The sequence below is a fragment of the Danio rerio genome, chromosome 3 (genome assembly GCF_052040795.2).
Source record: "Danio rerio strain M-AB ecotype USA chromosome 3, GRCz13ab, whole genome shotgun sequence".
Lineage (NCBI taxonomy): Eukaryota > Metazoa > Chordata > Actinopteri > Cypriniformes > Danionidae > Danio > Danio rerio.
In genome coordinates this window covers 17,359,925-17,387,026 of record NC_141023.1, presented here as the reverse complement: position 1 = coordinate 17,387,026, position 27,102 = coordinate 17,359,925, and the positions used below count along the sequence as shown (strand labels likewise).

General features: G+C 36.1%; 1 protein-coding gene and 1 long non-coding RNA gene across 5 annotated transcripts in view; one reads left to right on the top strand and one right to left on the bottom strand.

The window, feature by feature from the left end:
* dnajc7 (DnaJ (Hsp40) homolog, subfamily C, member 7) overlaps positions 1 to 23,350 on the bottom strand; it is a 30,739-nt gene extending 7,389 nt beyond the window's left edge. For 3 of the 4 annotated variants that reach the window (XR_015479695.1, NM_001441648.1, NM_213290.2), the window contains 11 exon segments: positions 23,179 to 23,350; positions 15,144 to 15,232; positions 14,689 to 14,813; positions 7,403 to 7,516; positions 7,236 to 7,310; positions 4,723 to 4,841; positions 3,840 to 3,993; positions 3,576 to 3,740; positions 2,007 to 2,098; positions 1,853 to 1,926; positions 362 to 508 (listed from right to left, as the gene is read on the bottom strand). Coding sequence is in view for 2 of the 4 variants with exons in the window: in NM_001441648.1 (NP_001428577.1) it covers positions 362 to 508; positions 1,853 to 1,926; positions 2,007 to 2,098; positions 3,576 to 3,740; positions 3,840 to 3,993; positions 4,723 to 4,841; positions 7,236 to 7,310; positions 7,403 to 7,516; positions 14,689 to 14,813; positions 15,144 to 15,232; positions 23,179 to 23,342 (1,318 nt within the window). In the remaining 2 variants the exon portion in view is untranslated. 4 annotated transcript variants of the gene reach the window in all.
* On the top strand, positions 18,872 to 22,389 carry LOC147845579 (uncharacterized). Its single transcript, XR_015480624.1, has 2 exons — positions 18,872 to 19,699; positions 20,478 to 22,389. It is a non-coding gene; the product is annotated as an uncharacterized LOC147845579 (long non-coding RNA).
* Positions 23,351 to 27,102: the final 3,752 nt, after the last annotated feature.

Genomic DNA, 27,102 nt, shown 5'->3' with positions numbered 1-27,102 from the left:
ATTTAAGAGCAGTGAGAGATTTTGTCCTGGTCTTTTGTTGTTTGATTAGTAATGATAAAAATAGCAGAAATATACAGTGCGCTGTTAATTCAAAAGCCATGCAGTTCCCCTTTACATGCCTTTTCATTCTCATCTCTTCATGTTTGCTTATTACATTAAGGACTTCCGCTCTACTGTTTGTCACGTGCAGTGGAAAGGCGGCTACATTTACACACTATTAGTTTTCAGAAATCGAATATTTGTAAAATACAAACCCTTTATGAATATATTTTTTTTTAATTTTTAAGCGATTTGTACAAAAAAAATAAAAATAATTCTGTTTGTGTTTCATGTGCTCCATTCATTTAATGAAAATAAGTACCTGGGTGGTGCATCAGGGCTCGTTTGCGGTACGCCTTCTTGATTTCGTCTTCAGTGGCATTTTTATCCACCCCGAGAACCTTGTAATAATCTTTCCTCTTGCTTTTCTTCAGCTCTAACTGAGCGTTCTTCAACAGATTCTTGTGTTCTAAAAACACAACACAGAACAAATAAGATTTGGCACAAATAACAATAAAAAAAATCTGAGTTTTGGATATTTTTATAATCTACATGACTAATCCTAGATGCATTTTAAACATGGTAAATTAACTTCTGAATTAACTTGCTTTACAGTTCATCTTACTCATAACTTATTAGTAGGGCCAGACAGAATCTGCGGACATTTTTTGCTGTTTCTGTGCAGAATTTTGTAAAACGTTTTTATGCGGATTTAAGCGGCATGATTTTAGAAGAATCGTAACTAAAACTTAATGTAAAAATTATAAAAAATAAAATATTATAAAAATAAAAAATAATACCTTTTTAACTTGTATTTAATGTTTATAATGCAAATACAATTAGATTCACATATTGGGTAAACAAAGCAAGTCTCTCATACACTGATTAAAAAACAAAAACATATCTTCCGGGTTGATGTCACTCGAGTGTTCATATTGAACATCTATGATAGTTTTTTCTACAGAAAAATTATTTAAGTACTCTTCACAATGGTTAATTACCCAAGGTTCCAACATGCTTAAATTAAATAGTTTTTTTTTTTAATCACCCTGTATAATATCTCTACTAAAAGACAGTGAACATTACTTTACAAACTTTATTGTAAATAAAATGTTTATATAATTTTTTTTATTTACAAAATGTTATATAATTTTCATATTAGTCAAATGTTACTGAAACCATTTAAAAAACTGAATAAATATAAATAAGTAAATAGCCTCAACGATGGGCTAAAACTTAGATGCATGCAGATTCCGTGTGGGCCTACTTATTAACAGGTAATCCTGGGTTAACATGTAACATGTTGGCTTGCTGTACGCCATTATAGATGTATCAAAGCCAAACAATGAACATTTCATGTGCTCGCAGAAACAAAGATGACGAGTTGTCAATATAAATGTTTGGGTAAATTTGATATTGTGGCAGATGAAAGTAAAATGTACTTAAAATAGTAGTAGTAGTAGTAGTAGTAAAATCGAAGACAAAAACACATTATTACTATTAACATTAACAACAACCCAGTTATTCAATCTCCTTCAGCTTTACTATTACTATTAATACCCAAATTATTTTTAGCAGTGTAGAAATTAACTATAAAATCACAAATGCATTTACATTTTTAAATTGCATAAGTTTTACGATATTACTTGAATTAGATGATATTTTTGAATTCATATGTCCAAACTGAACCATTAAAATTGAGGAGAAATCTGACAAAGTCAAAGATAAAACAGATTTACAGGTCTCAACAAATTCCAAATGCAAAACAATCCTTAACCCAAATCTAACCCATAACCCAAAGAAAGACATTCACCTTTAGTCTTTTCTGTTTGATAAACCTTCTCGTAATCTCTGACTGCTTCTTCATACTGCTCTGTGTCCATGTAGCTACATTACAAAATGCACAGGTTAACATTACAAAAAATTCTCAAGTAGCTTTAAATTAAGTGTAAAAGCAATAAACGTACCACTGGGCTCTTCTCAAATAAGCTTTAATATAGGTCTCGTCCAGTTTAATGGCCTTTGTGCAGTCCTCAATGGCCTGCTCCAGTTTATTTAACTGAAGACACAAAGGAGAGACAGAGAAACATTATGTGCTAGTGGAAAAACAATGACAAAATTGAGACGGACACACTTGACCCAGTTTCAGAACAGGAAAAGGGTCTAGTGTTCGGCCTTGTGGGGCTCAAACAAAAACATCTAGATATTAGAAAAGGGCCATATCTTATTGTTTGCAGGAAAAATTCGTCATCTTGCTATACTATAAAGTCTACAATCAGGAACTGATTTGGTGAGGCTGCAAAAAAAACATTCAAAAAATTAAAAATAAAAGGCATTTACACAAATTATTAGCCTCCAGGGTTAAATGATTTAGGGAAAATTTCTAACTGTGATTTGTTGACAGATATTGTGATTTGATTTGCGATTGAAGTTTGTCAAGCCAAGATTAGACCCAACATAATGGTGGTTTATGGACTAAAAGGAATGCAAGATTCTTTGACTGAATATATAAAAAATTATTAGTTGTGAGTGTGTGTGTGTGTGTGTGTGTGTGTGTGTGTAAAAAAAGCCTTGTTGCCTAATAATAACTTGACCTCTAGTAAATCATCTGGTATAAGAGGTGGCTTATATGAAAGGAAAAGGCCTCTAGTTTACGCTTATTTTACCAAAATAAAATATGATCATGTCTTGATTTTTAAGCTTTAATTAGGACAGTAAGGTCTGACTTTGCCTAGACAAAAGTCTTGTCACCAAACCAAAGTAATGTACAGTATAGAATAAAATGTCATGGTGCAGTGGAAGAAAAATTAATCTTATGTATGACTCCCATGAGCTTGGAGGACTGCATCCATACATCGCTGCACTGACTCAAATAATTTATTTATTAATTAATTAATAAAGTCATCTGGAATGGCAAAGAAAGCGTTCTTGCAGGACTTTCAGAGTTCATCAAGATTCTTTGGATTCATCTTCGATGCCTCCTCCATCTTAACCCAGACATGCTCAACAGTTCATGTTTGTTGACTGGGCTGGGAAATTCTGGAGCAGTTTGACCTTCTTTGCTTTTAGAACTTTGAGGTGGAGGCTGAAGTATGAGAAAGAGTGCTATCACGCGGAAGAATTTCCCCTCTGCTGTGGTTTGTAATGTAATGGGCAGCACAAATCTCTTGATACCTCAGGCTGTTGATGTTGCCATCCACTCTGCAGATCTCTCGCATACCCCCATACTGAACGTAACCCCAAACCATGATTTTTCCTTCACCAAACTTGATGGATTTCTGTAAGAATCTTGGGTCCATGTGGATTCCAATAGGTCTTCTGCTGTATTTGTGATGATTGGGATGCAGTTCAGCAGATGATTCGTCTGAAAAATCTACCTTCTGTCACTTTTCCAAATGATCAACTAGAAGTCAAGTTATTACTTGTTGCTCTCAAAACTGGCATCGACAGGACTTTTGTCAGGTATATAAGGGCTCATAATTAATTATAATAAATAATTTCGGGCTTGACTATATTTGTAACATGTAAATGCTGACCTTGGAACCGACAGTGGCTCGGTTGCAGTATAACTTGGCGTTGGTTTTGATGTTGTTTGGGTCGATGGTTAAAGCCTCAGTGTAGAGTTCATATGCTTCCTCATAGCTACCTTCTTTAAATGCTTTGTTCCCTTCCTCTTTCTTCGCCTTAAGAGCTTTGGCATTCTACAACAGAGAAAGCATTAGACGTTTCACTGCAGAAAACATTTGATTTGCAAACTTAAAACATAATCAATGAACAGTGTGGATTATTATTGCACTCACTCTGCATGCTAGACGGGCCTTCTCGTGGTCAGGTGCCATGCGCAGCGCCTGAACGAAAAACTGCACAGCCTTATCGATGCAGTCTTCATAGTATAGACATAAACCCCGGACATACAGCGCATCGCCATTTGTGGAGTCCATCCGCAAAATGTCACTAAAAATACAAAGAGCAACAGTGAGATTTCATAGATACGGAAGTGGACAAATTTGCTGGTACTCTTGCATTGAAGAAAGAAAAACTACATTGGACACTGAAATAACTTAACACTCAAAGTGCTTATTACTTTTTTCCAGTTTCATGGATGTGACATTTGCAGTAAAAACTCAAAACATTAATCCACAGAGAAAGTATATGTACCAGGGTATGTAAAGAAACCAGAGATTGAAATTCAATACCCGTTAAGACCTTTTTTAAGACTCTTTGCATACATTTTAAGACCTCATCACCACTTCAGGTTTCAACCAGTAACACTGCAAGTTAAAATGTTGGCAGAGTTCTTACTAAATATTAATTGCAAGAAACAAATCCAAAAACAAAAAAAATGTAATCCAGCAGGTGGCACCTTTATAGCAGCAGGAACAACAGTGTTTCCCTGGTTACTGCAGTAAACAAAGCAGCGCGATTTATTTCAAACTACACAGTATCTCAATATTCAGAGATTAAATTCAGATAAACTTTAGCGTACAAATACTAAAATTAATACTTTGTAAAAAAAAAACATTTAAGACTTTAATACTTTAAGGGCCTTACATTTCTTTAAAGGGATTTTTCAATATTTAATACTTCGTTTGCAATATCTAGTATGCGTTACGGTCCTATCTAGTATATATATATTTGCATTTTTATTACTGAACAATCGCCATAATACTGTAATGCTGTTACCTAGCAACTGATTGGGCCTCTGGGTATCTCCCCAGCAAAGCCAAACACTCTGCTTTCAGCACCTTGAACCGGTGGCATGCAGACGCAGAATCCAATACCCGATCCATACAGAACACCACCTGCAGACAGACACACGCTGATGTTCATCTGTACTCCAGACTGCTACACACACCAGTGCTGTCACCATAAAAGAATTTCTAAAATGTTAAACAATTACAAAAAAAAAAAAATCTCAAAAAAATTGAATACTACAGGGAAATATTGCCACATCATCAACTCAATTGACAATATTTATGCAAATCTTAATTTTCTTCAATTAAATGACTCTCATTACTTGTCCACAACTGGTTCAGATTTTCACTTGCCCTTACAACATGTTCATTATTCCAGCTGAAAGTCAATAAAATAGTTTGGTGATTTCTAGTTTCGATCATTCTAATAAAATTGTGCCATGCAGCATTCAAATACATTTCACAATTCTAAGTTTAGTTTTAGGTTCTAGCCTTTACACCTAGACTTTTGTTCCGGAACCTGGCATGTTTTCCCAGTTAGCGCGGTTCGTTAGGCATATGTGAATACAGCAATCGCGCTGGGATCTGTGCAAAAACAATCGACCCGAGGCCGCCTGAATGAGGTGGTCTCTGCTTGATTGAAACGAACTTTGGAGCGGATCAATTGTAGTGAGAGAGCAATTCGATCCAATGAACTAATGAAACAGGCTGTTTCACAGTGTAATATAGATATGCAATAGGCATATATGGCTATATGAAAATAAAAATACAAGTAGGGCGGGATGTCATCATTCCTACTAGTAAATGTGCGTTTCATGTCGAATAAGAAAGTGAATGCTGAAAAAATGAGAGCTGTTTTTCTATTAGGAAAATTGACTGAACTGCAGTCTTGGTTTATCTGTGATTTCTCTCTATAATGTAAAGCCTATAATGCATAATTCTAGCCAATGGATATGTATGCGAAAGTCTTACCTCTGATTTATATTTGGTGACGATATCTGTGGGTGTCACCATTCAAAATTAAAGCTCAGCTTTTCGCTTATGATGTCTTATTGCTCATTGTCATTCATTAAAATAAGGACGCATCACAGCTGAGCAGGACTGAAAAATAAAGCGTAGAACTCTGACCACTGTCAGGAGAGAGTTAACTCAAACGTGACTTGTTTTTAGCTATTTTAGTCCATTTAGAAACTCTGCTATGTGAAAGCTTAACGCACCAAGAACAAAGTGCAACCTTGTAACAATTTTAATCCCTCTTTCAGAACAAAACAATCGCACCCTAAAAGCTATAAAACTACTTGTCCTCTAACCTCTATATAATTAAAACATTGATGACAATTTAAGTCAGTAAAAACCAATTAATAAAATAATAATAATAATTTTAAAAAAAAATGTTCTCTCTGTCTACTTTCACTTTTGGCTGCCTTACTGTGCATGCACACTGAAAGTTGTGAGAGTGTCAAACTAGCTGAAAATCATTCATGTTTAATAGGAACCAATTAGCTATGACGCGGTTCAGCGGCAACCAATCGGAATGTAAAAGTCCACCGCTGGAGAGAAGTCTAGAAAACTCAGTGCTGTGAACTTTAGTTCTGACCGCAGTTGTTCCCAAAGGTTTGATTATTCCGGTCGCCGGATTTCCAATTATTTATGATGTTTTCTTACAGGGACACACATCTAAAAAGGTTACTGGCGAGTTACTGATGTGCATTAATGTTAGAATTGTTTACTTGAAAAAAGTGGGAATCTCATGCTAACTATAAAGACAAAGTAAAACAGTATTGCTGCTTCAGAATATTTCAGACATAAGGACACATATTGGATAAGTGGAGCAAAACCACATCTTCACATGATCTTCCATAGTTAAATGAATTTGATACAAACCGTGCAACATTTTCACGCTGGAAAGCATGTTTTATGTTATGTTTATCTCTAATACAAAATCAATGTAGCGAATTTTAACGCATTTGTTTGTGAAGTAGTAAAGGTAGACAGCGGTTTCGCCAGAGCGAACTTTGTGCGTTCACACCAAAGGTGGCAAGACTGTCAGTTAAAGATTGCATTTAGGTCCAAACTGTTGAAACAAAAAGTAAAATAAAATATTTTTTTTTAGAAATGCATGGATAAAAAAAAATTTTTGGATGAAAACGATTGCCATTTACTAAAATAACCACATGTAAAATTAGACGAAGTATTATTGAATGATTTTTATAATCTTTAATTTATAAGAGCTGTAATTTATTAAACTATGCTTAAGACAGCTCACAAAAAAAAAAAAAAAAAAAAAAACAACAAAAGCTGAACCATTTACGGCATTTTAATGGTCGTTTTAATGGTAAACGGCCACACTAATTATATAATAAATTCTGTTTATGTATTATATTAAATATATGAAAAGGCAACGGTACATCAACAACCCAGAAATAGATATATTATATACAAAGTATATAAGATATAGGCACAACACTAGATCAGCCCCACAGCAGCGAGAGACACACCCACCATCCGGAAGTCTCTCTTCTCGAAGCTGATCTCCGCCATGCGCTCGTACTCCAGGATGGATTCTGCATTCTTCATCTGCAGGAAACACAGCCAGTGAGTCAACGACACATGTTGCTCACAGGTGATCATGGATGTCGGTGTGTGTGTGTTATTTATGGTCACGGTACCTCCTGTTGGGCCTGGCTGTTGTCTGGTTCCCGCTCTAAAACTTTCTGTAAGCAGCGGATGGCGGCCATTGCATTGCCAAGCAGCAGGTGGCACTTGCCCTCACGCATGTGTCCCTATGAAGCACAACAGTAATGATAGGTGATTATACAAGATATTCAAATGCAGACTACAAGCATTTTTTTTTTACAATTAGCAGCCACTTTTTCTGTAAAGCATTTTCGTTTAGATTAAAGGTATACATTTTATCAACTCATGCACTCTTCTGAGCCAGCCAAAACTCTTTGATTTAAATTATTTTGGTGCATTGATAGTAAATACAGGGCTCGAAATTAACTTTTTTATTTGGTAGCACCGGTGCTCCCAACTTCAAAAATTTAGGAGCACCAGAAAAAATTTAGGAGCACCCACCAAAAATGATTGAGCACCGCTGCAAATTGTATTTTAAGGGACTTATTGTATTTTAAAACAACATCAATTAGGACTAACAAAAACCAGAAACAACTATAACTAATGCTGAGATTACATTGATATTTGTGTGCAATAATTACAAAATGTGTGTCTAATAGTTCTAGAATATTAATGATGATGAAAATGACAATAATAGTAACAATGAATTACATTTCTCATCATCATGCTGCCTTGAATGTGTTTGAATGTAAGTTATCTGCTATAAAAAGTCTGTTACTTTATGAAAAATAAATGTATAGTTTGCATCAAACAAAAATGAAGCATTGCAGTAAGAAATATTTATTTTGTACTGCTAAACAGCATATATATGCATGTCAGTTTAATAAATAATATTTCTGCTGCAAAACAAACAAAAGATTATAATAAAATATTAAATTCAAGGCTGAAAGCTGCAAAACAGTCATCAGTAACTAAATAAAAAAAATATATATACACCTCAAGAAAGAATAGGCAAAAGAAAGTAAGTAAAGTCTCACTTCTATCACTCTTTAAAAGTTTTGGTTTCAGTTTGTGTCTATTTAAATGTTCCGTCTGAGCTGATTTTCATTTTTCTGTGTTTGTGGAAAAGCAGGCGAGTCAGCCGACCCCATTTATGAGCAGGTTAAGCACCGGCGCAATACCGCTGTTTGTTATGAGACGCAGTTTCAGTGTAAACTTAGTAAAGGCGAGCTTCTTTGGCGATGATACAGTATTAGATTTGACTTTTAGCGGACATTTGCGCTGAACACGCAGTGTATGCACCACATCGAGATTCAGCCACCTTCTCCGAAAAGCATGCACGTACTCTATTGATCTCAGCTGGCGGATCAATATTCACCACGTGTCATGATCGCTCTCATCTGCGCCTCAACTTTAGGTGGGGTTTGCACTTTGCAAACCTGTGTGCTTTAAATTTTCACACTTTAGCCGTTTGCATTTCCCGTGGACATAAAAGCTCCCTCCCTGTCATCTAACAGTGGAAAGCCTTGAGTGATTGACAGCTAATATGAACCAATATAGCGGCAGGGAAGAGCGATTCAGCACGTTTAAAAAAAAAAAATCAAAACAGGTCGCACTAATGCGCCCAAATATATTATGAGGTCGCATCGATTAATTTTCGGGCGCATATGCGACCAAAATGGTCGCAATTTCGAGCCCTGTAAATATTATTTTACTGAAACACCAAAGTGGTTGGGAAAAAAAGAAACCATTAATTGATTTAAATGTTTTACTGCACTATAAAACTGTTATTAGTTAATATATTTATGTAGGGTTTATATGTCGGTAAATCGATCCCAAAAAGAACAGAGTGGACCAGTGATGTTACATGTGAGAAAACTATTCATATGTTAACACTCATCAGACTTATTCACACTAGCAGCGACCTTGTAACCGACTGTCACTCTGGGTGGCGACTGAAACGTTGTGGGTGTTCCCACCTTGACTTTGCTCAGGTAACGTTTATTGTGATAGTCACAGAGAGCGAATAAGTTTACGTTCTGCTGAAAGTAAACGTTCAGAGAAAACACAAAATACAAACGTAATCAGTACATAATACGCTCAATTACAAAGATGACCATATTTAGTTATTGATCAGTCTTCTTCTACTTCTTGTTTAACAGCGACTAACTCCTAAGGAGCATTATTGCTACTAGCTGTATTTCACAAATACGGCGATCGATTGGAATTCATTATAATAGACTGTATACAGTTTAGTTTCATATTATTTCATTATTATATTGTAAGGGTTATTTTAACCTCTGTGCAGCGTACTGCGTGTTTTGGTGTTATGTAAATAAAAATAATTCGTTAAGCTAAGAGTTGCATGCGTCCACATACACAAAGAAAACCGAAATTACACTGTCTAATTGTAGGATTAAGTGTAATAAACTAATTTACAATCTTAAATGTTGTCTTTAGTTAAATAAAATTGTTTTATAGTGGATTACAGCATTTTCCAACCAAATTACGGCACATTATGTTATTGTCCATGAAAGAAATTTAAATTTAGATGTTGTTTAAATTTAGTTAATTTTACATTATCATTTAGCAGTAAAATATGAGAAACTTAAACAATAATGTGTCACATTATAATATATTTGATTAGATTTACTAATTTAAACAAATGAAAAATGTTTCAAAAAGTACTTAGTAGTTAAACATTTGATTATATTGTATATAGACTTACAACCCTTTGCTAATGAATAATACTGCAATCTATATTTGAAACTGATAAACTAATAAATAACACCATCTTTTACTTGGCTGTAGCAACTGTTACTAGGCAGAGGTCAGAGAAGATGCTAATACCATTTACATCCGTCAGTACACAAATATGGTTCGGCCCAGGCTGGATAATGTGTCAGGGATTGTGTGTCCTGAAACGTGTGCGGGTCTTTGAGTCTGCAGCTGGATATATCTTGCTGCAGGAGCTGAGAGAGAATCACGTGAGCTCTACTGGTGCTCCTATTAGCTGGTGCTCATAAAAGTTGCTCTTCATTTGCATAAAGTTAAAGGATTCTCAACTTTGATGCGTCGCTCGACATGCCCACTATGTCGCCAATAGTAGCGGTTGCTCGCGTAGACCAAGGTCACTGGAAGTCGCCGTTGAAATAACTGGGCGCTGGTCACTTTGCCGCGGTGTCGCTCTAGTGTGAATGCAGCTTTACACTAGTTCATTTACACTTTTACAGCCTTTTAGACTCAAAACGCTCCAACTGGCATTTCAGAAAAATGATCTCAGTCCACATTATAAACTGCCTTAAACAGATTACAAGGGTTTCCAAAGTGAAATGGGGTCTTCAGAGTTTTTAAAACAATTTTATTTGGTCAAAGATGTCAAAGTATTGAGGACTTATCATGAAATACTTGGAGATGACCTCAATCATTTTTGCCATTGCAATATACATTTACACATTCACAAATAATGATAAAGCCATTTTACAATGACATTTGCATTCTACCTTGCTGGTGTCAAAGTGTATAATTGGACAATTATCTAATAGGACATAAAATAGTATATATATATATAGTATATATATAGTACTTTTAACTTTTTAACATCAAATTAAATCTAAATAACCTTAAAAATTATAATTATTTTCAAGTGTTTATGGCTATTTGCATTATTATACTCTTACGTAATCATTATATATAACCAGTGGTATGAAATGACATCAAAACGACAATAATATCACTTATCACAACAATTTCTGTGACAATATATTGCACAACAAATATTCCTTATAGTGACAGGCCTTTTAAATAATAATATAATCTTCTTACTGCAATTTGTTTTGTAATCAAAGTACATATTTAGACCTGCTACTTTAAAATGAAGTGATCTGCAACTTAATTTGTACAATTAGGGTTGTACAAACACAGAAACTGATACTTAATTTTTTTTTATTTATTCACTACATCTATGCTTTCCTTTTTAAAAGTATTGAGTTGAGAAGCCAACTAGCTTTTTCAATTCATGTAGCTAATGGATATTTGCTTCAGTCATTTTTTGGAAACTTAGTACTTTAGTACATCTACTATTCATTATCTTGCTCAGTCATATTTTAGCTTTCATTTAACATCACAGCGCATGATGCAATGCTTTCACTGCAGTGGCACCACAATCACATGACAATGTAGTCACAATAGTAATGTAGCGAGACGCTCAATATGCTTCAATTCCAGAAAATGCGGTTAGCAGCAATTGAAGTTACATGTTCCAAACAACTTTAACAACATCAAGCAAGCTGAGGTTGAGTTGATGAAATGCTAATAATAAAAGAAATCTTAAATGTCCAGCCTTAAGTTAAAAATGATGCAAAACGTGTAAAGCAGTAAACCTTTGGATGTGCACCGAATGAGAGACGGGGGAATATTTGTATACATTTCTAAAAGGGTTGAGACAACTGGCCTTTTTCCCCCTATTGAGATTAAGAGCATGATTACGATTTATATTTGCATAAAACAACAACAACAACAAAACTGAAGGCAGATTCTGCAACAAACACATCAAATGAGCCAGTTGTAAAAACAGCATAGATATTTAAGCTCTAACTTTAACTAGTTTTTATGACTTTAAATAATGCACATATAACTAAAAGATTAAGTCAAAATAAAACATATGAACCAACACACGCAAAACTGGTTCTACATCTCAAAATTTAGAAACATTTACACTTTTCAGACACAATTTTCAGCTGCATCATTAACATATCTTTATTAATGAACATTTCAAAATATTAAAGGGTCACGAAACACCAAAACACATTTTTTGAGCTGTTGACAGTCGTATATGTGTCCCACACTGCTAAAAACACTATTAGGACACCTATATTTCACTAAAAAGTGTAAATTGGTTGTTTGAGTTATTTCAAGCAAATTCGTACTTCCGGTTTGAAACGAATTTTTGAAGCTGCGTCACGGTCATGACATAATAGCGTTGTATTCCAGCGTCTTATTACGTCTTACAGTGTGATGCATTAATGCATGAGTAAGGCTTGTTCAAACCAATCAGCGCGCTCTATTGTGCAACTTCAATAATATTCATTACTGTCACAGTGTTTAGACGACACTCACACCACGTTGTGTTGGCAAAACAAGCGTGAAGTGTTGCTTTTATAGTTTGCTGCAGTTAAGTTTCGTTTTCATTTTCTCTCTGTGAGAGCTTAGACTCACGTGTGGATTAACAGTGTACGCGATGCTCAACAACAATAACTTACGTGTCTAAGGAGGATTATTGTTTACCTGAGAGCTGTTCTCATCTGCAAACGCTGAGATCCAGATTCGCTTGTAGTCTTCTCTTCATAAAGAAGCGGCTCTAGTTGCTGGTGAATGTCCTGTCTCTACAGATTTGGTAAGTGAGCGACCAGCGCTCTTTGTTTATTCAGTTTGTTCGTATCGAACTAAGTTAACTATTGCACCGAGCGTAAACATGTTAGCACCACAACCAAACTTTAACCTCGTGTAGGGTTTTCACCGCATTTAGTGACTGGAATAACACACGCAACTTTCTGACACTACCTGCCGTGTGCATTTAAGTTTCTGGGAAATGCTGAGTTTTTTTTTTTCTCTCATTCGCCGTGCGGTATCAAACATTGCATGAAAAATACACGCTTAAAGCAGTTCCTCGAATCAAATATCTCGTTTGTCGCGAGGGGCATGAATGAATTCCCTGAATGAAAGAGCCAAACTGCAGTTAAAGTCCACCATTTAATAATTTGGCAAATAATTCCACTACAGATGTCCATGTAGGTTAAACACCATCACTTTCTCCTGTGTGTTTGTGTGTATTTTGACTCTGAAACTCGCGCATGCCCAAATAGACACTCCCACACCATCCCACTTTTCTTCCTCCGACACTCCCCCCTAAACAGAGCTGGACACGCCCACTTTACTGACTTTCTGAGGTGTGAAAACACCCTGCTGAAACGAGGGGGATTCATGGCCCTTTACATATTGAAATATTTCAATAACATCTCATTTGCATGTTTACAGTTATCCAAGTCCATAACGGGCACATTTTTATATTTATTCTTTTAGCAGACGCTCCTTTTAAACGAAAATAAAAGAACTTCAAATCATCAGAAGGCAGCAATATATAAAAGCTATTACATGTAGTTATGGTGGATAAGCAGTTTTATTCATTCATTTATTTATTTACTCATTATTCTTAAAATTATTATTAATACTACTATTTATTTTGTCCTTGGCTAAGTCCGAAATCGCATACTACTTAATAGGTACTGCATTTGAATTTAAATGTACTTCTCGATTATTAGAAAAGTTCATTCATGTATTCTTTCGCGGTGCATCATGGGATAGCGTAACGTGCATTGGATGCACATTTCAGAATCTCACCGCAAGTAGTAGGTGATCCGGGTACTTTTCTAATTCTGATTTTTGAATTCTATGAATTCGGACATACTACTCGGCTCAAATACTGATTTTTGTGTACTGTATAGTATGGAAGTATGCGGTTTCTGATGCAGTACAGGATAAGTGGCATTTCATGTGAACTTGAGCAGTGTTTAATATTTGTTTTAAATGTGTTTCTTTTTGCTTTGTTCAGCCAATGTTTGTTCAACTTTTGAAGTGTGCTTTGTTTGGCATTCAATATTGAAACGTTTTTGTTTAAAACTACTTTGAGAACTGAAGTGTGAACATCGTATCTGTGTAATATTCCGGATGGAGGGGAGGGAATGGGCAAACTCTGTGACGTGATAAACATGGCACACATGCAGCAAACTTTTATTTAAACATTAGGTTATGGATTAGTGCCACACTCGTAAGATTTGCTTTGGAAAGAGAGAGTAGGTAAGATACAACGTCTCTGAAATTGAAGGTTTACTTATATTTTGTAGTTCTTGGGAAAGCATAAATGTGCTAGTTAGTTGATTCTTCTTTTATTATTTTCCTTTGTCTGACACAATCCTGTTCCCCTTGTCCTCCTTATGTCTGTTAATCTTGGTTGATTTATTTTGTGAAATTGTCGTCTTATTTCTTACACCTACTTTTGTGTGAAACTTTTTTTTCTTTAAGCATTCAAACATTTAAACCTTGTTTATGATAAACCAATTCACTTAAATAGTACTTTCGTGTATTGTTGTCATTTATGATAATGAAGAACAATAATAATTACAACTGGCTTAATGATTTCTTTTTTGTACCCTCCGACCATTAAAACGGAAGGGACATGACAATGTTTTATTGATTATTAGCATTTCATCAACTCAAGAACCCAAACGCGCAAGACAATGTAACCTTTTGAGAGTTTCCCAATTAAATGTCATAGAAACAATCAAAATATCGAAAGAGTTTCTGACCCTTAAAGCCTCACCTTCATGAAGCTATCATCTAGTCGCACGGCCTGCTGAGAATCCTCTAGTGCCTCTCTGTAGCGACTCAGCATCATCAATGTGGCTGCACGGTTGCCATAGTAACTGGCATTTTTTGGGCAGAGGTCTGTAAAAAAAAAAAAATAAACCCAAACAAATGATGTAGACAGACACTTCAGATCAACAGAAAAACGGCTATTTTTGTCACAACTACAAAAGCAAAAAGTAATCTAAATCTTTGCAATGCAAGTTGTTGCCATGACAAAATCTATTCTGGGAATTATGATGCTTCAAAAGAAAACGTGTGGAAAATTTGGATATAACGTGCTTATGAGGGAGCATCAGAATCTGTTGTGAAGGCAGAACATGATTCAGAGATGTGTAGGAACCAACCAGCAATATACATATCGCAAGAACCATAAACTAGAAAGCCTAGTAGACTTGAAAGGGGTCTTACCGATGGCCTTGGTGTAAAAGTTGAAAGCTTCAGCATAGTCCTTTTTGACATAGTATGCGTTTCCCTGTTCTTTGAAACCTTCAGCTTCCCTAAAGATTCAACAAACAAAATTATATTATAATACACATAAAAAGTTACAGCAGTTTAGAGCTGAACATTAAAAGAAACACTCCATTCTTTTGGAAATAGGCTCTGAGTTAAAATCCTCTAGAGCAGGGATCACCAAACTCGTTCCTGGAGGTCCGGTGTCCTGCAGATTTTAGCTCCAACCCTAATCAAACACACCTGAACAAGCTAATCAAGGTCTTACTAGGTATACTTGAAACACCCAAGCACATGTGTTGAGGCAACTTGGAGCTAAACCCTACAGGGCACCGGACCTCCAGGAACGAGATTGGTGACCCCTGCTCTAGAGTTCAACAGTTGAGTTTTACCTTTTTTGAATCCATTCAGCCCATCTCAAAAGCTGCGCACAGCTGGCAAACGGCACACTACACACCATGTACTTATGCACTTACGCACTCAACATTATAGTCTATGTATGTAGTGTCATCCCAAATGGAGCACTAATGTTTTTTACGGCGTGGAAATTCAAACCGTTTCCCTGATGATGTTTGACTGTTGCCAAATCAGTGAAATAAATGACCAAACAATCAAATAATACCTGCCATGAGTATAACCGCATTCACCATCGGGAGGTGGTATAATCACTCTCGTGGGAGAATTTTGCTTTTACCATCTAAAATAAATAATATTATCTAACATGTGCACCTGATAGCTTCGCCTCTTCAGCTACGCGAGCAAAGCAGCCGTCGTTGAGTGTGTAAAGTGTCCATCATTCCACACTTCATTTTACCAGCTGAATGAGTGCATTATCCAGGTAATTAAAGTGCAATTATTATCTTTAGAGTTGTCAGTGTGAACGCACTACTTACACTATTCATACAACAAAATGGCATAGAATAGTGCAAAAGTATGCGATTTGGGACGCAGCTAAAGGCTGGCGGGAGCCTTTTCAGCTTAGCTTAGCATAAATCAGATTAACCATTAGCATCCCACTCAAAATATATATTTTTTGATTTACAGCTTGACTCTTCTGTAGTTACAACAGGCACTAATACAAACTAGAGTAGGAGTTATAAAACGTGCCTATTTGCATAACAAATGGAGTGTTCCTTGAAGCATTAAAAAAACCCAAATAAACTCAATTTTAAAAAGTATATATGGTTTTCCTTTACAACAACTCAGTCTTGTCTATTAAAACATTGACAACTACAATCATTTCAAATCTGCAACACAATTACTGATCGGAGAGAGAAGCTGAAGTATAAATATGGTTAAATTATTTTAAACAGACAGTACTACATAAAAAACAGATTCTATTTGATAATACTAATCTTTATGGTTCTATTAAGGAATGCATCTAAATCACAATTTTAAAGGAAAACTGTACATCATAATCATAACCCAAGTAGGTGGCGAGTAGTATTGAGTAAAAATGTATTTGTGATTGCGTCATATCTCACACAAAAAAAAAATGCTGATTCATATAGAAATTAATAAGTGGGTTTTATGCATAAGCAGCTGAATAATAAAATGGGGGGGGGGGGGGGGTTACAACATTACTATGGACAGTATTTATTCAATTCAAGTTTAGCGCTTTTTATAATAATCGTTTCAAAGCAGCTTTACAAAAAGTGCACATTATTGCATTCCAGTGAAGGAGTAGTGTATAGGGTGAACATATATGAACACAGTTAACCTGCACTTAAATAGTATATGGTGTCCTTCCAAATAAAAAAGATGTCTAGGTGTACATGTTCAATGACGTGTATCTGTGTATTAGGTGCATATGTTGTCTAGGGCTGTACGATTCAACCCCCTAGACCAGGGGTGTCTAAACTCGGTCCTGAAGGACCTGCGCCCTGCATATTGTAGTTCCAACCCAATTAAACACCCCTGAACCAGCTAATCAAGCTCTTTCCAGGTATACTTGAAACTACCCGGCAGGTGTGTTGAAAGAACTTGGAACTAAACTATGCAGGACAACGGCCCTACAGGACCGCGTTTCGGCATCCCTGCCCTAGACGATCTTAATCCAGCCATTGAAGATATCTGCGCTAATGATCAAATCAATATTGAAATCCATTTTGATTCAATTTAACACATTACAGAAATTAACTTTTTTAGAACATCAAGTTAGTTGCATGATTTTGATTTGAATGTCATTTATTCTTAATTTATGCAAAACTGTGCATAACAACAGCAAGAAACTATCAGAATATCTACTTTGTGTTGTGGAGGCCGGTCACACAAAAGCAAATGATATAGATCGGAAACCGCTACTAGCTTACGCATATCGCATTTCAGAGATCTGGAGAATGGGCTGCATTGTCAGGACCTAGAATACCTCACCTGCATACCTTGCTATACGGGAGTAATAAATACCCAAACACACAACAACAAAGGATTAGTTCACTTTCAGAATCTAAATGTCCTGACAAGTCACACCCTTAAAAACTTTCAATTCTGTCTCTCTTCAGTGTTTCTTTTTACAGAAAACATGGAGGATTATTTTCCCTATACTGGACAACTGTAATGCTCAGTGGTCTGATCTTTAGTGCAGTTTTAATGCAGCTTTAAGCCAATGAATATGAGTCTAACATAGCAAAATGATCTGTCACCCTCTTTAAAAAAAAAAAAAAAAAAGGTACTTCATGATTTATTCCCAAAGCTTTTGTGTTCAAAAAGTTTATAAATTCAGCTCCACAACCCACTATAAAAGAAAAATCCTTTAGGTTTTCCTCGAAAACCTTGACTAATTTTCAAGATTTGTTTTATTCAGGTAGTGAACTAATCTCTTCTACAAATGGCAATGCTGTCAAAGTCAATGAAGCCGTTTATGTGTATTTACTCTCCACACCATGTTCTGATCTAGTGGTGTTAGGGGGGAGTGTACAAAGTCAGATGAGCCTGCTAAACATAGAGCCTCCACCATCAGCAGTGTCTGTTTTAAATCAATCAAACGGCCCACAGATGTATAGTCAGGTGGGATAGAGGGCTTTCTGGGAAACAATAGAGGGCAGTATACATTCAAAAAGGCCAGATAATAAGTGTTGCATTACCAGTTTTAAGTTTTCCCCATTTATACAGCATAAAAGAGAAGAGCTGGGAAGAGAGGTGAGAGGTCCATGAAGAGCTGATGCGCACCCCTCAAAAAAGTTTTTAAAAGCAAATATGCATTTAGCGTGAGTGAGCCCTGAGAAGTCTATAAAAATGAGAAACAACAAACTTGACTATTTCATTGTGGTCATCAGCATGCCATTTACTTAAAAATAAAAGCCTGCTTACAAGCCAAACAATGTAACCACCAGGTAACACCACCATTATCCCTAGAATATTCTCACTGCAGTCAACAGCTGAGTTGACTTAACTGCACAAAGATGCTCAAGCTCACACTCTCCTCTGACAGACAGCAGCTGTAGTGACGCGTTTGTCCTGTGCCACCTGTGTGGTCACGCAAATACACTGCTTTATTCTGACCCAAAGCATAACGTCATGCTCACACACCCTGTAAACCAAAACCAGGCCTAGGCGTAGTGACGTTAATCATTTGCCGATCAGGCACATAAGCTGACAGTACTATAGCTCACACGTGCTATTCAAAGGTCTCTCGACATAGCGGAGGCTCCCTATGTAGTCCATTTTTTCTGAAATGTTTTTTTCTTAGCCCGATTTATTTTCGGATATTTGATAACACTTTAGTTTCAACAATTCACAACATTTACTAGTGGCTTATTACCTGCCTATTATGAAGTCATTAACTAGCACTTGTAAAGTATGATCTTATTTTACATCTCTAATCCTACCCAATATCTAAACAGAAGTGCCACCTTATTAACGACAAGCAGCTAATTAGTAGTTTATTGAGCTAAAAATTGTAATGGTTTGTTAATAACATGCTATGAACATGAAGGTGTTACAAAGCAGTAGTTGAAAAAAACTTCAGTTATTTTCAGGAAAATAGTCAGGACTTAAAAAAATAGTTTTTTAAGTCAGGAAAAAGACGATTTAGAAACTTCAATTCATCTAACCTGAATTACTTTGTAATGTTATTAGGAACAAAAAGTACTTGGATACAAAAAAAAAAAAAACACAATCCCAAGAGGCATTGAGAAAGCCATACTCAAATATAGAGAACACAAAATATGCTAATAGTTCACTCAAAAATGACAACTCTATCGTCAATTACCCTCTAGATGTGCCAAACACCTGAAACTTTTGTTCATCTTCCAAACACAAACTACATGAATTTTGTTGAAATCTGATCAAGTATGCTTTTGTAGCTTCCTAAAATAAACCACTGGTGACATATGAACTGTTTTGAGGATGTTCTTCGAACTTTGTGGACTTTAAATGTTTCTTGATGCCGTTCTCTTGAGTTCTCTTACCCTTATGGAGGGTAAGAGAACTCTTGGATGTTTTATCCAAAATATTTTAATTTGTGTTCATAGGATAAAGAAAGGTCTTACAGACTAGAAATGACATGAGGGTAAGTAATCAATTGCCCCTTTCACACATACAGACCTTTCCGGAAAATTACCGGCAATTTTCCGGAAAGGTTGTATGTGTGAACAGGTCCTTTTTGAAAATACCGGTAAATTCGTTCTGGCTATTTTCCGGAAAGAGAAGTTGTAACATTAACGGCAATTTGCCGGAATGCTGCGCTGTGTGAACGCAGAAGGAATATTTCCGGAATAAGCGCGTGCACGTCTAGAACGTGCTGACGTAAGACTTCTGCTTTAGCCAATCACAACAGTCAGACGCATTTACGTCCGCGCGGTTTGTGAGAATAAAAGCCTTTGAATATTTTTCCAGACGCATTTAGCTGCTAGAAGTTAGTCAGATCACGTTTATATGTTCTCCTTAATGCCAACTGTGCAAATAATCATCGATAAGATGCTTATGATAAGCCGTTGTTTGTTTACCTTCAAGCTTTGCGTGTGCCCATGAAACAGCCTGTGAGCGCCAGCACACGCACATATTATGAACATCTCGACATGCGAATATGATCCTGTGAAAGTTGTTTACAATATTGATCATCAAAAGAGTTTGTAATTTAGTCAAATGTTTACAAATACAAGCGCAGCCGTTTAAAGCTCATTTGTGGTGAATGATGTCAGAATTTACCGGTATTTTGGAATGGATGTGTGAATGCTCTTTTCCGGAAAATTTCCGTAACGTCCTCGCCTGTGTGAACAGCGCTTTTTTGAACATACCGGTAAAGTCGTTCCGTAAATTTTCCGGATATTTTCCGGTATCACTGTGTGAAAGGGGCTAATGTCAACGTTCAGTTTAGGGGTGAACTATCCTTTAAGTATTTTAAAAGTGTAAAAAAAAAAAACTTACATTTTAGTTTAATTTTTTTTTTTTTTTTTAAGTTTTTCAGATTATAGATCTATCAACAAAAACTGGCTTTTTGAACTAAAAATAATTATTTAACATACTAAAAAACAAAACCCTGTTTTGACCTCCAGGAACCCTGTGACAGCAGCACATTTTAGCTCTTATGTTTTATATTTTGTTACAGACATAGTGTCATCCTGCAACTGTTTTGCAGCATCTGAAATGACCCAAACACTATTTTAACTGTCCGAAATGGCCCCGATATTGTTTTGTTTACTGATAGTCAATACATGTTCAAAAAAATGTGTTTTATGTGTTATTAATGCATTAAAATATGCATTTTATGTAAATTCGGACCAGATGATACTTGGGTTTTATTCTAATTAGGTTCCAATAAGCCTAAATAGCAAAAAGAAATTTAAAAATCCATGTAGAAAAAAAACATCTTGGGCCTAGGATAACACAAGAGGCATAGAGGTGCTAAAAAAGCCCAATCAATCAAAAACTTACAAACAATATGCTTAGCTCAGAGTAGGCATGTCTGCAAAGTACGGCTGTGCAATTTGGGAAAAGATCTAATTGCGATATATATATATTTTTTTACATTTTGCAATTTTGATTTGATTTGTGATTAAATTTCTTAGTTAAGCTTCAGCTCAATCACACTCCTCATAAAGCCACCTGTGGTGCTTTTTCAGGTGCTGGTTGTTGTATTTCCCCATGCTGGTAACAATTCTGTGTCAGACAAATTACCTGTTTTTGATCGGTGTCTGGGACTTTAAAAGAAAAATATTCTCATATTACTGATGTTCTGTTTCTCTTTGATATTAATTTGTCTATTAATGCTTTTCAAGCAACCGACACCATCTCACTCGTCTGTGCTTTCCAGTTTGTTTGTTTTTTAATGTGGGCATTCCGCATAGATCTGTTGCACTTCTGATTGGCCGAACGAAAGTGTGCTCATTCAATTGGCTTAGTAAGACTGTCACAATTAAATAATATATAAATCGCAGCCTCTTGCAATTAGATGAACGTAGGGTTTCAAAACGATTGTGATTCGATTTCGATTAATTGCACAGCACTTTAAAGGTTGATCGATCATTGTTAAAAAAAATCTAATTGTAAAAAATTCTGAAGAAAGTTGAAAAATTGTAAACATTGACTTCCATAGCATTTGTTTTCCCAACCGCAAAAGTCAAATGATACAGGTTTTCAGCTCTTCAAAACACCTTCTTTAGTATTTTAATAAAATAAAGAACATAAATGTTAAAACCACATGGGGATAGTTACATCACATACGTTTATTTTTTTTTGTCAACTTCCCTTTAAGTGAAATAAAAATCAACTGAGACACAATTACATTACATTAGCTAACTATAGCTTCCAAAATGGATGACAATATCCAAGTCCAGCACTTACACTGCATCAGTGTGCGTCTTTGTCAGGTAATACCGGTAACTACACTTTGGATGGCAAAAGTTATGTCAGACAAGTTATGTCACAGCAGGTTAACTTCCTCGAGTTACAGTCCGGTAACCGATCTTTGCAACTCAACATGCTAATAATTCAAGTCAAGCGTCCGTCTGTCAGTACGTCCACAGAAACCTCAGACAGAAAGTTCCAGAAGATAAAAACTGATCATCACAAAGCATATCCTAAATGCGTTCAGGGTCGAATTAATGTCTCAACTTCCAAAAGTGGCAGTGAAGAATAAATATAATTGAAACGTCACATGCATTAAAGAGACAGTACACCACTAATGTTAACTACAATTTATCAAAGGAGATGTCAGGTAGAATGTTCGAGACTGACAGCTTCCTTTTACTTTCGTTTTTTTTTTTTTAAACAAAACAAATCTGAACGATGTATTAGTTGTCATAACGTCCCCTAAATTGCCGTGCGGTGTCATTTAAACACGTGTGGAGATGTTCATACTTTTTGGTGAGCTGTCTCTTTAAGAGATATTATTCTTAAATAAACAAATAAATAAATGAAAAGACGACTACAGTTGTATGCTTTTTCCAACATGAACAAAATGTAGAATCTAGCCGAAACTTATTGTCCTTTGATGATACAAGGAGACTGCATGGACAGAACGTCATTTCCTCTATAGACTGACATTACATGCATGTGCATTGTTGTCACCTCAAATTAGCAACTAGCACAATTTCAAGCAATTTAACACAACAATGCGTCATCGCCGGACAACCAGATGTTTGAGCTGTCATGTGTGCCGGCTAAAGTGGGTCTGCATTGTGTTCTTAAGAGCAGTGATGATGTCACGTTGCATTCAACCTAATTCTTACCCTTAAAACTGTGTCACGGCGCACAGCACATCTGTCGTGTTCATATACGACGCATGGCACACTTTAGCATCGACTATAAAGGTCAAAGCCCATTTAAGCATGTGCTCAAAAACAAGTACAGGTTAATCGCAAGGCACCCCAATGTTAAAGCAGGCGCCTGGCACACTAGGCCATCGACACCCCTTGATTTTCAAGTTATGCGGCAATCTCGATCTCAGAGTCCTTCGTACACCCATGTGCCCGATCGGGGCTTTGCCAAAACACAGCTAGCTCAAGGCCAGACTAGCCGGCTTCGTATTAAAGTGATTCGGCTTTTCGGGTACCTCTCTAACTCCTCGTCGCTGGTTAAGTCCATCTCTGGATCCACGGACGAGTCGTAGTCAACAGTCGCCATTTTGCTGTAGAGAGGCGGAGGATGAAGCGAGGCATGTGAGGCTTTCATACCGCCTTCCGCTCCGCCTTCCGCCACCGTGCGCAATATGCCCATAGTAGGTCAACGGATACGAGATCCTGCCAAAAGATAGTGTTCAGAAAATATGTTCAAATATATATTTTTTAAAAAAGTTAACTGATGTACACACTACGGCGTCCGTCTTACGATGTTTTCAAACAATTTCTTTCCTAATAAATCCTTATTTTGCTCAGTGGGGAGCAGCTTTGCCTTGTAGCAGTAGGTGGCGACAAATTACCGTGTTTTTCAGTTAGGTGTGTCATAAAATTGAAACGCAGGAAACAAAGTTTAAATACAAACAATAAATCAACCATTGGAAATAACAGACAGACAGAAACTGTGGTCATTTCTTTGCTATGTCTGCTGAGCATTTTGTTAAAAAAAATTGCGGATTTATGCAGAATGATTTTAAAAGTATCATAACTAAAAACTTAATGTATAATAAAAAAAATTATAAATTTTTTACTTAAATTAACCTTAAATTTTTAAATAATTGTTTACTGTTTGCAACAAAAATCCACTTATTTGGTAAACAAAGCAAGTCTCTTGTATAATATCTACTAAAAGACAGAAAATATTATTTTACAAACTGTATTGTAAATAAATCATATGAACATTTCAATATTACTATTGTTATAATGATATTATTTAATTCATTTTCTTGTTGGCTTAGTCCCTTTATTAATCCGGGGTCGCCACAGCGGAATGAACTGCCAACTTGTCCAGCAAGTTTTTATGCAGCAATTGCCCCTCCAGCCACATCTCTGGGAAACATCCACACACACATTCACACACACACTCATACACTACGGACAATTTAGCCTACCCAATTAACCTGTACCTCATGTCTTTGGACTGTGGAGGAAACCGGAGCACCCGGAGGAAACCCACGCAAATGCAGGGAGAACTTGCTATCTCCACACAGAACCAGAACCAGCGACCCAGCAACCTTCTTGCTGTGAGGCGACAGCACTACCTACTTCGCCATATAATGATATTAGTGAAATTAATTTAAAAACTGAATAAATATAAATTTAATCCATGTGGGCCTAAATATGGGATATTTAAGCCAAAAATCTAATTTTACTCTTTACTCACTGCTTTCAAACTGTTATGAGTTTCTTCCATTGAACACAAGAAGATACCTTGAAGAAAACTGAAAATCATTTAATTGAGGCTCTGACAGTCAATGCAGGTAGCTTTGCAGTAGGCTTCAACAAATTACAGTATTTTTGAAACACACGTACGAAAAGGTAAATCGATAGTTCAGCCAAAAATGAAATATTACTTACTATTTACTCAACCTCAAGTGGTTCCAAACCCTTATGAGTTTCTTCTGTTGAATAAAAAATCTGCGGATTTATGCAGAATGGTTTTAGCAGCATCATAACTAAAAACTTAATATGTGATATAAAAATAATACATTATTAACTTTTTTTTACTGTTTACAATGCAAATCCATCTAGATGCACTTATTTGGTAAACAAAGCAAGTCTCCTGTATAATATATCTACTAAAAGACAGAAAATATTATTTTACAAACTGTATTGTAAATAAATCATATGAACATTTTAATATTACTATTTTTATATCATGATGATGTTAGTGAAATTCATTTAAAAACTGAAAAAATATAAATTTAAACACATATACACTAGTAAATAGATAGACTCAATGATAGACTTCAAATCTGTGCATAGCAGAGCAATGGCAGCATTGCAGTAGGCGGAAACAAATTATCATATTTTTGAATTTAGTATATCATAACAAATAGAAACACAGGCAGGACAAAAAGTTTAAAACAACCAAGCAAAATAAACAGTAAGAAATACACATAAGAAAAGTTAAATCAATAGTTCAGCCAAAAATGAAATATTGCTCACTATTTACTCACCCTCAAATGGTTTCAAACCCTTACAAGTTTCTTCTGTTGAACACAAAAAATGATACTTTGAAGAAAGCTGAAAACCATTAACTTACATAGTAGGAAAAACAAGTATAGAAAACAATAGTTACATGTTTTCAGCTTTCCAGTGTTGCCAACTATTTTAATGAAAAGTCGCTAAATGTTGCTAGATTATGTCATACGTCAATTTGCATATTACCGATGTCATCATGTCCAGCAGTTTCTGTTTGTTTAACAGCCTATGGTTAACAAAGGGATATTTATATTCGTATTACGCTTTTTTTTAAATTTGCAGTAGACTCTCTGACATAAACTCACACAAGTTCAGAAACTGTTTCTAAATTCTCTGTGATTATTAACAAGAAAAGAATGAAAGGTCAAATTAAATTGTTAAATTTGAAAGAAAAGAGAAGCAGATCAGTTTGACTGTCCAAGGGAAATACCTCAGACTCGTGGTGCTAAATCATTTGCTGTTGGTACACAGGTGATCTATGAGAGACGGTTGTGTGGTACTGGGCCGCCTGTGAGTGCGCTAAGGCGGGGGAGGGGCCGACTGCATCACCCGCAGCTCATTGAGAAGAGTAGGAATACGACAAGCGACAGACCGGAAGTCATTCATTTCCAATGAAAAGTGGTCCAGGAGCTGTGTGGAGTTCTGATAATCTCCGTATTTGGAAAATTCGGATACGATTTGAGCTGTGGATCTTTTAAAATATTTGAACTCCTGCGACTAGACCGTATGCGACGGCCGACCGGATGTGATGTATTCCAGTGTTGTTCAAGCAGATCTGTGGAAGTGAGATGAGAAACAATGTAGTAGTTTTTTGGCTCTATTTTTTGAATCAGAAAAAAGTCTATATTAAAAAAACATTTCTATTAATAAATCAGTAATAAAACATATTTTTTATGTTGTCTCCACATTTCCTTCAAAATTTGTAGTGGTCTATGAGTTTGTATTCCATTATTTGAGAATCTGCGGTAATCAGCTTCTATCCCATGGTGCACGACAAAACTGAAAATTCTGTGCGACTGCCACAAGGGGGCGTATTCCGACAGTTGTGTCCAAATATCGTGTGCAGTGGAAAGGTGGCCTAAATGCTCGGGCAAACCGGGACGCTTTTTGCTCGCATTTTCCGTCAAAGTTTAAAGCCTCGTGACTAAATAAATGTGATCATGCACACCAACGCGCAAAGCGACAGGCGTAAAAGCGTCATTTTTTAGAAAAAAATGCTGCGTCAAAATTTTCTCCAACAATCAGTTTGCCACTTTTGTTCATGTGCATGGAGCTGCTGAAGTTACAGTAAACAGCACTTGGAGGCGCTCAAGCGCAAAACAGTCAAAAAGAGCGCACATTGAAGAAGATGCCCAGAGGCGATATGAACTTGGGGCTGCTTATTGCACTGGTGAACAATAATCATTTCTTCATCGCTAGAGCTGCTACTTGAACAATCCATGCTTGTTCAAATCGCCAGTAATTTTAACAACAAGCGTGTAAACCTTATGTTATCTTCTTCTCTGTTACAAGCGGGTGTCAGAAGCTTAAAGTTGTGTAGCGCCATCTATCGATTTTGCTTCCTCTTCTACTTGACGCCTGTGAAAATAACCCGCGTTTGAATCCAAAAAATGTCTTGAAAAATGCCGACGCAAACGGAAAGCATCCCGGTGTGTATGAGCCTTAAGAATCAAAAAAATCTCCATGACAACAAAAAAGTCGCAAGATTTGTCGCTAATCGTGTTTTTGAAAATTTGTCACTAGGGAGGTCTGAAAAGTCGCTTAATATATAATAATATAATAAATGTAGTGACAAAATCGCTAAGTTGGCAACACTGCAGCTTTCTTCAAAAATATATTATGTGTTCAACAAGAAAGAAACTTAAGGTCCAGTGAAA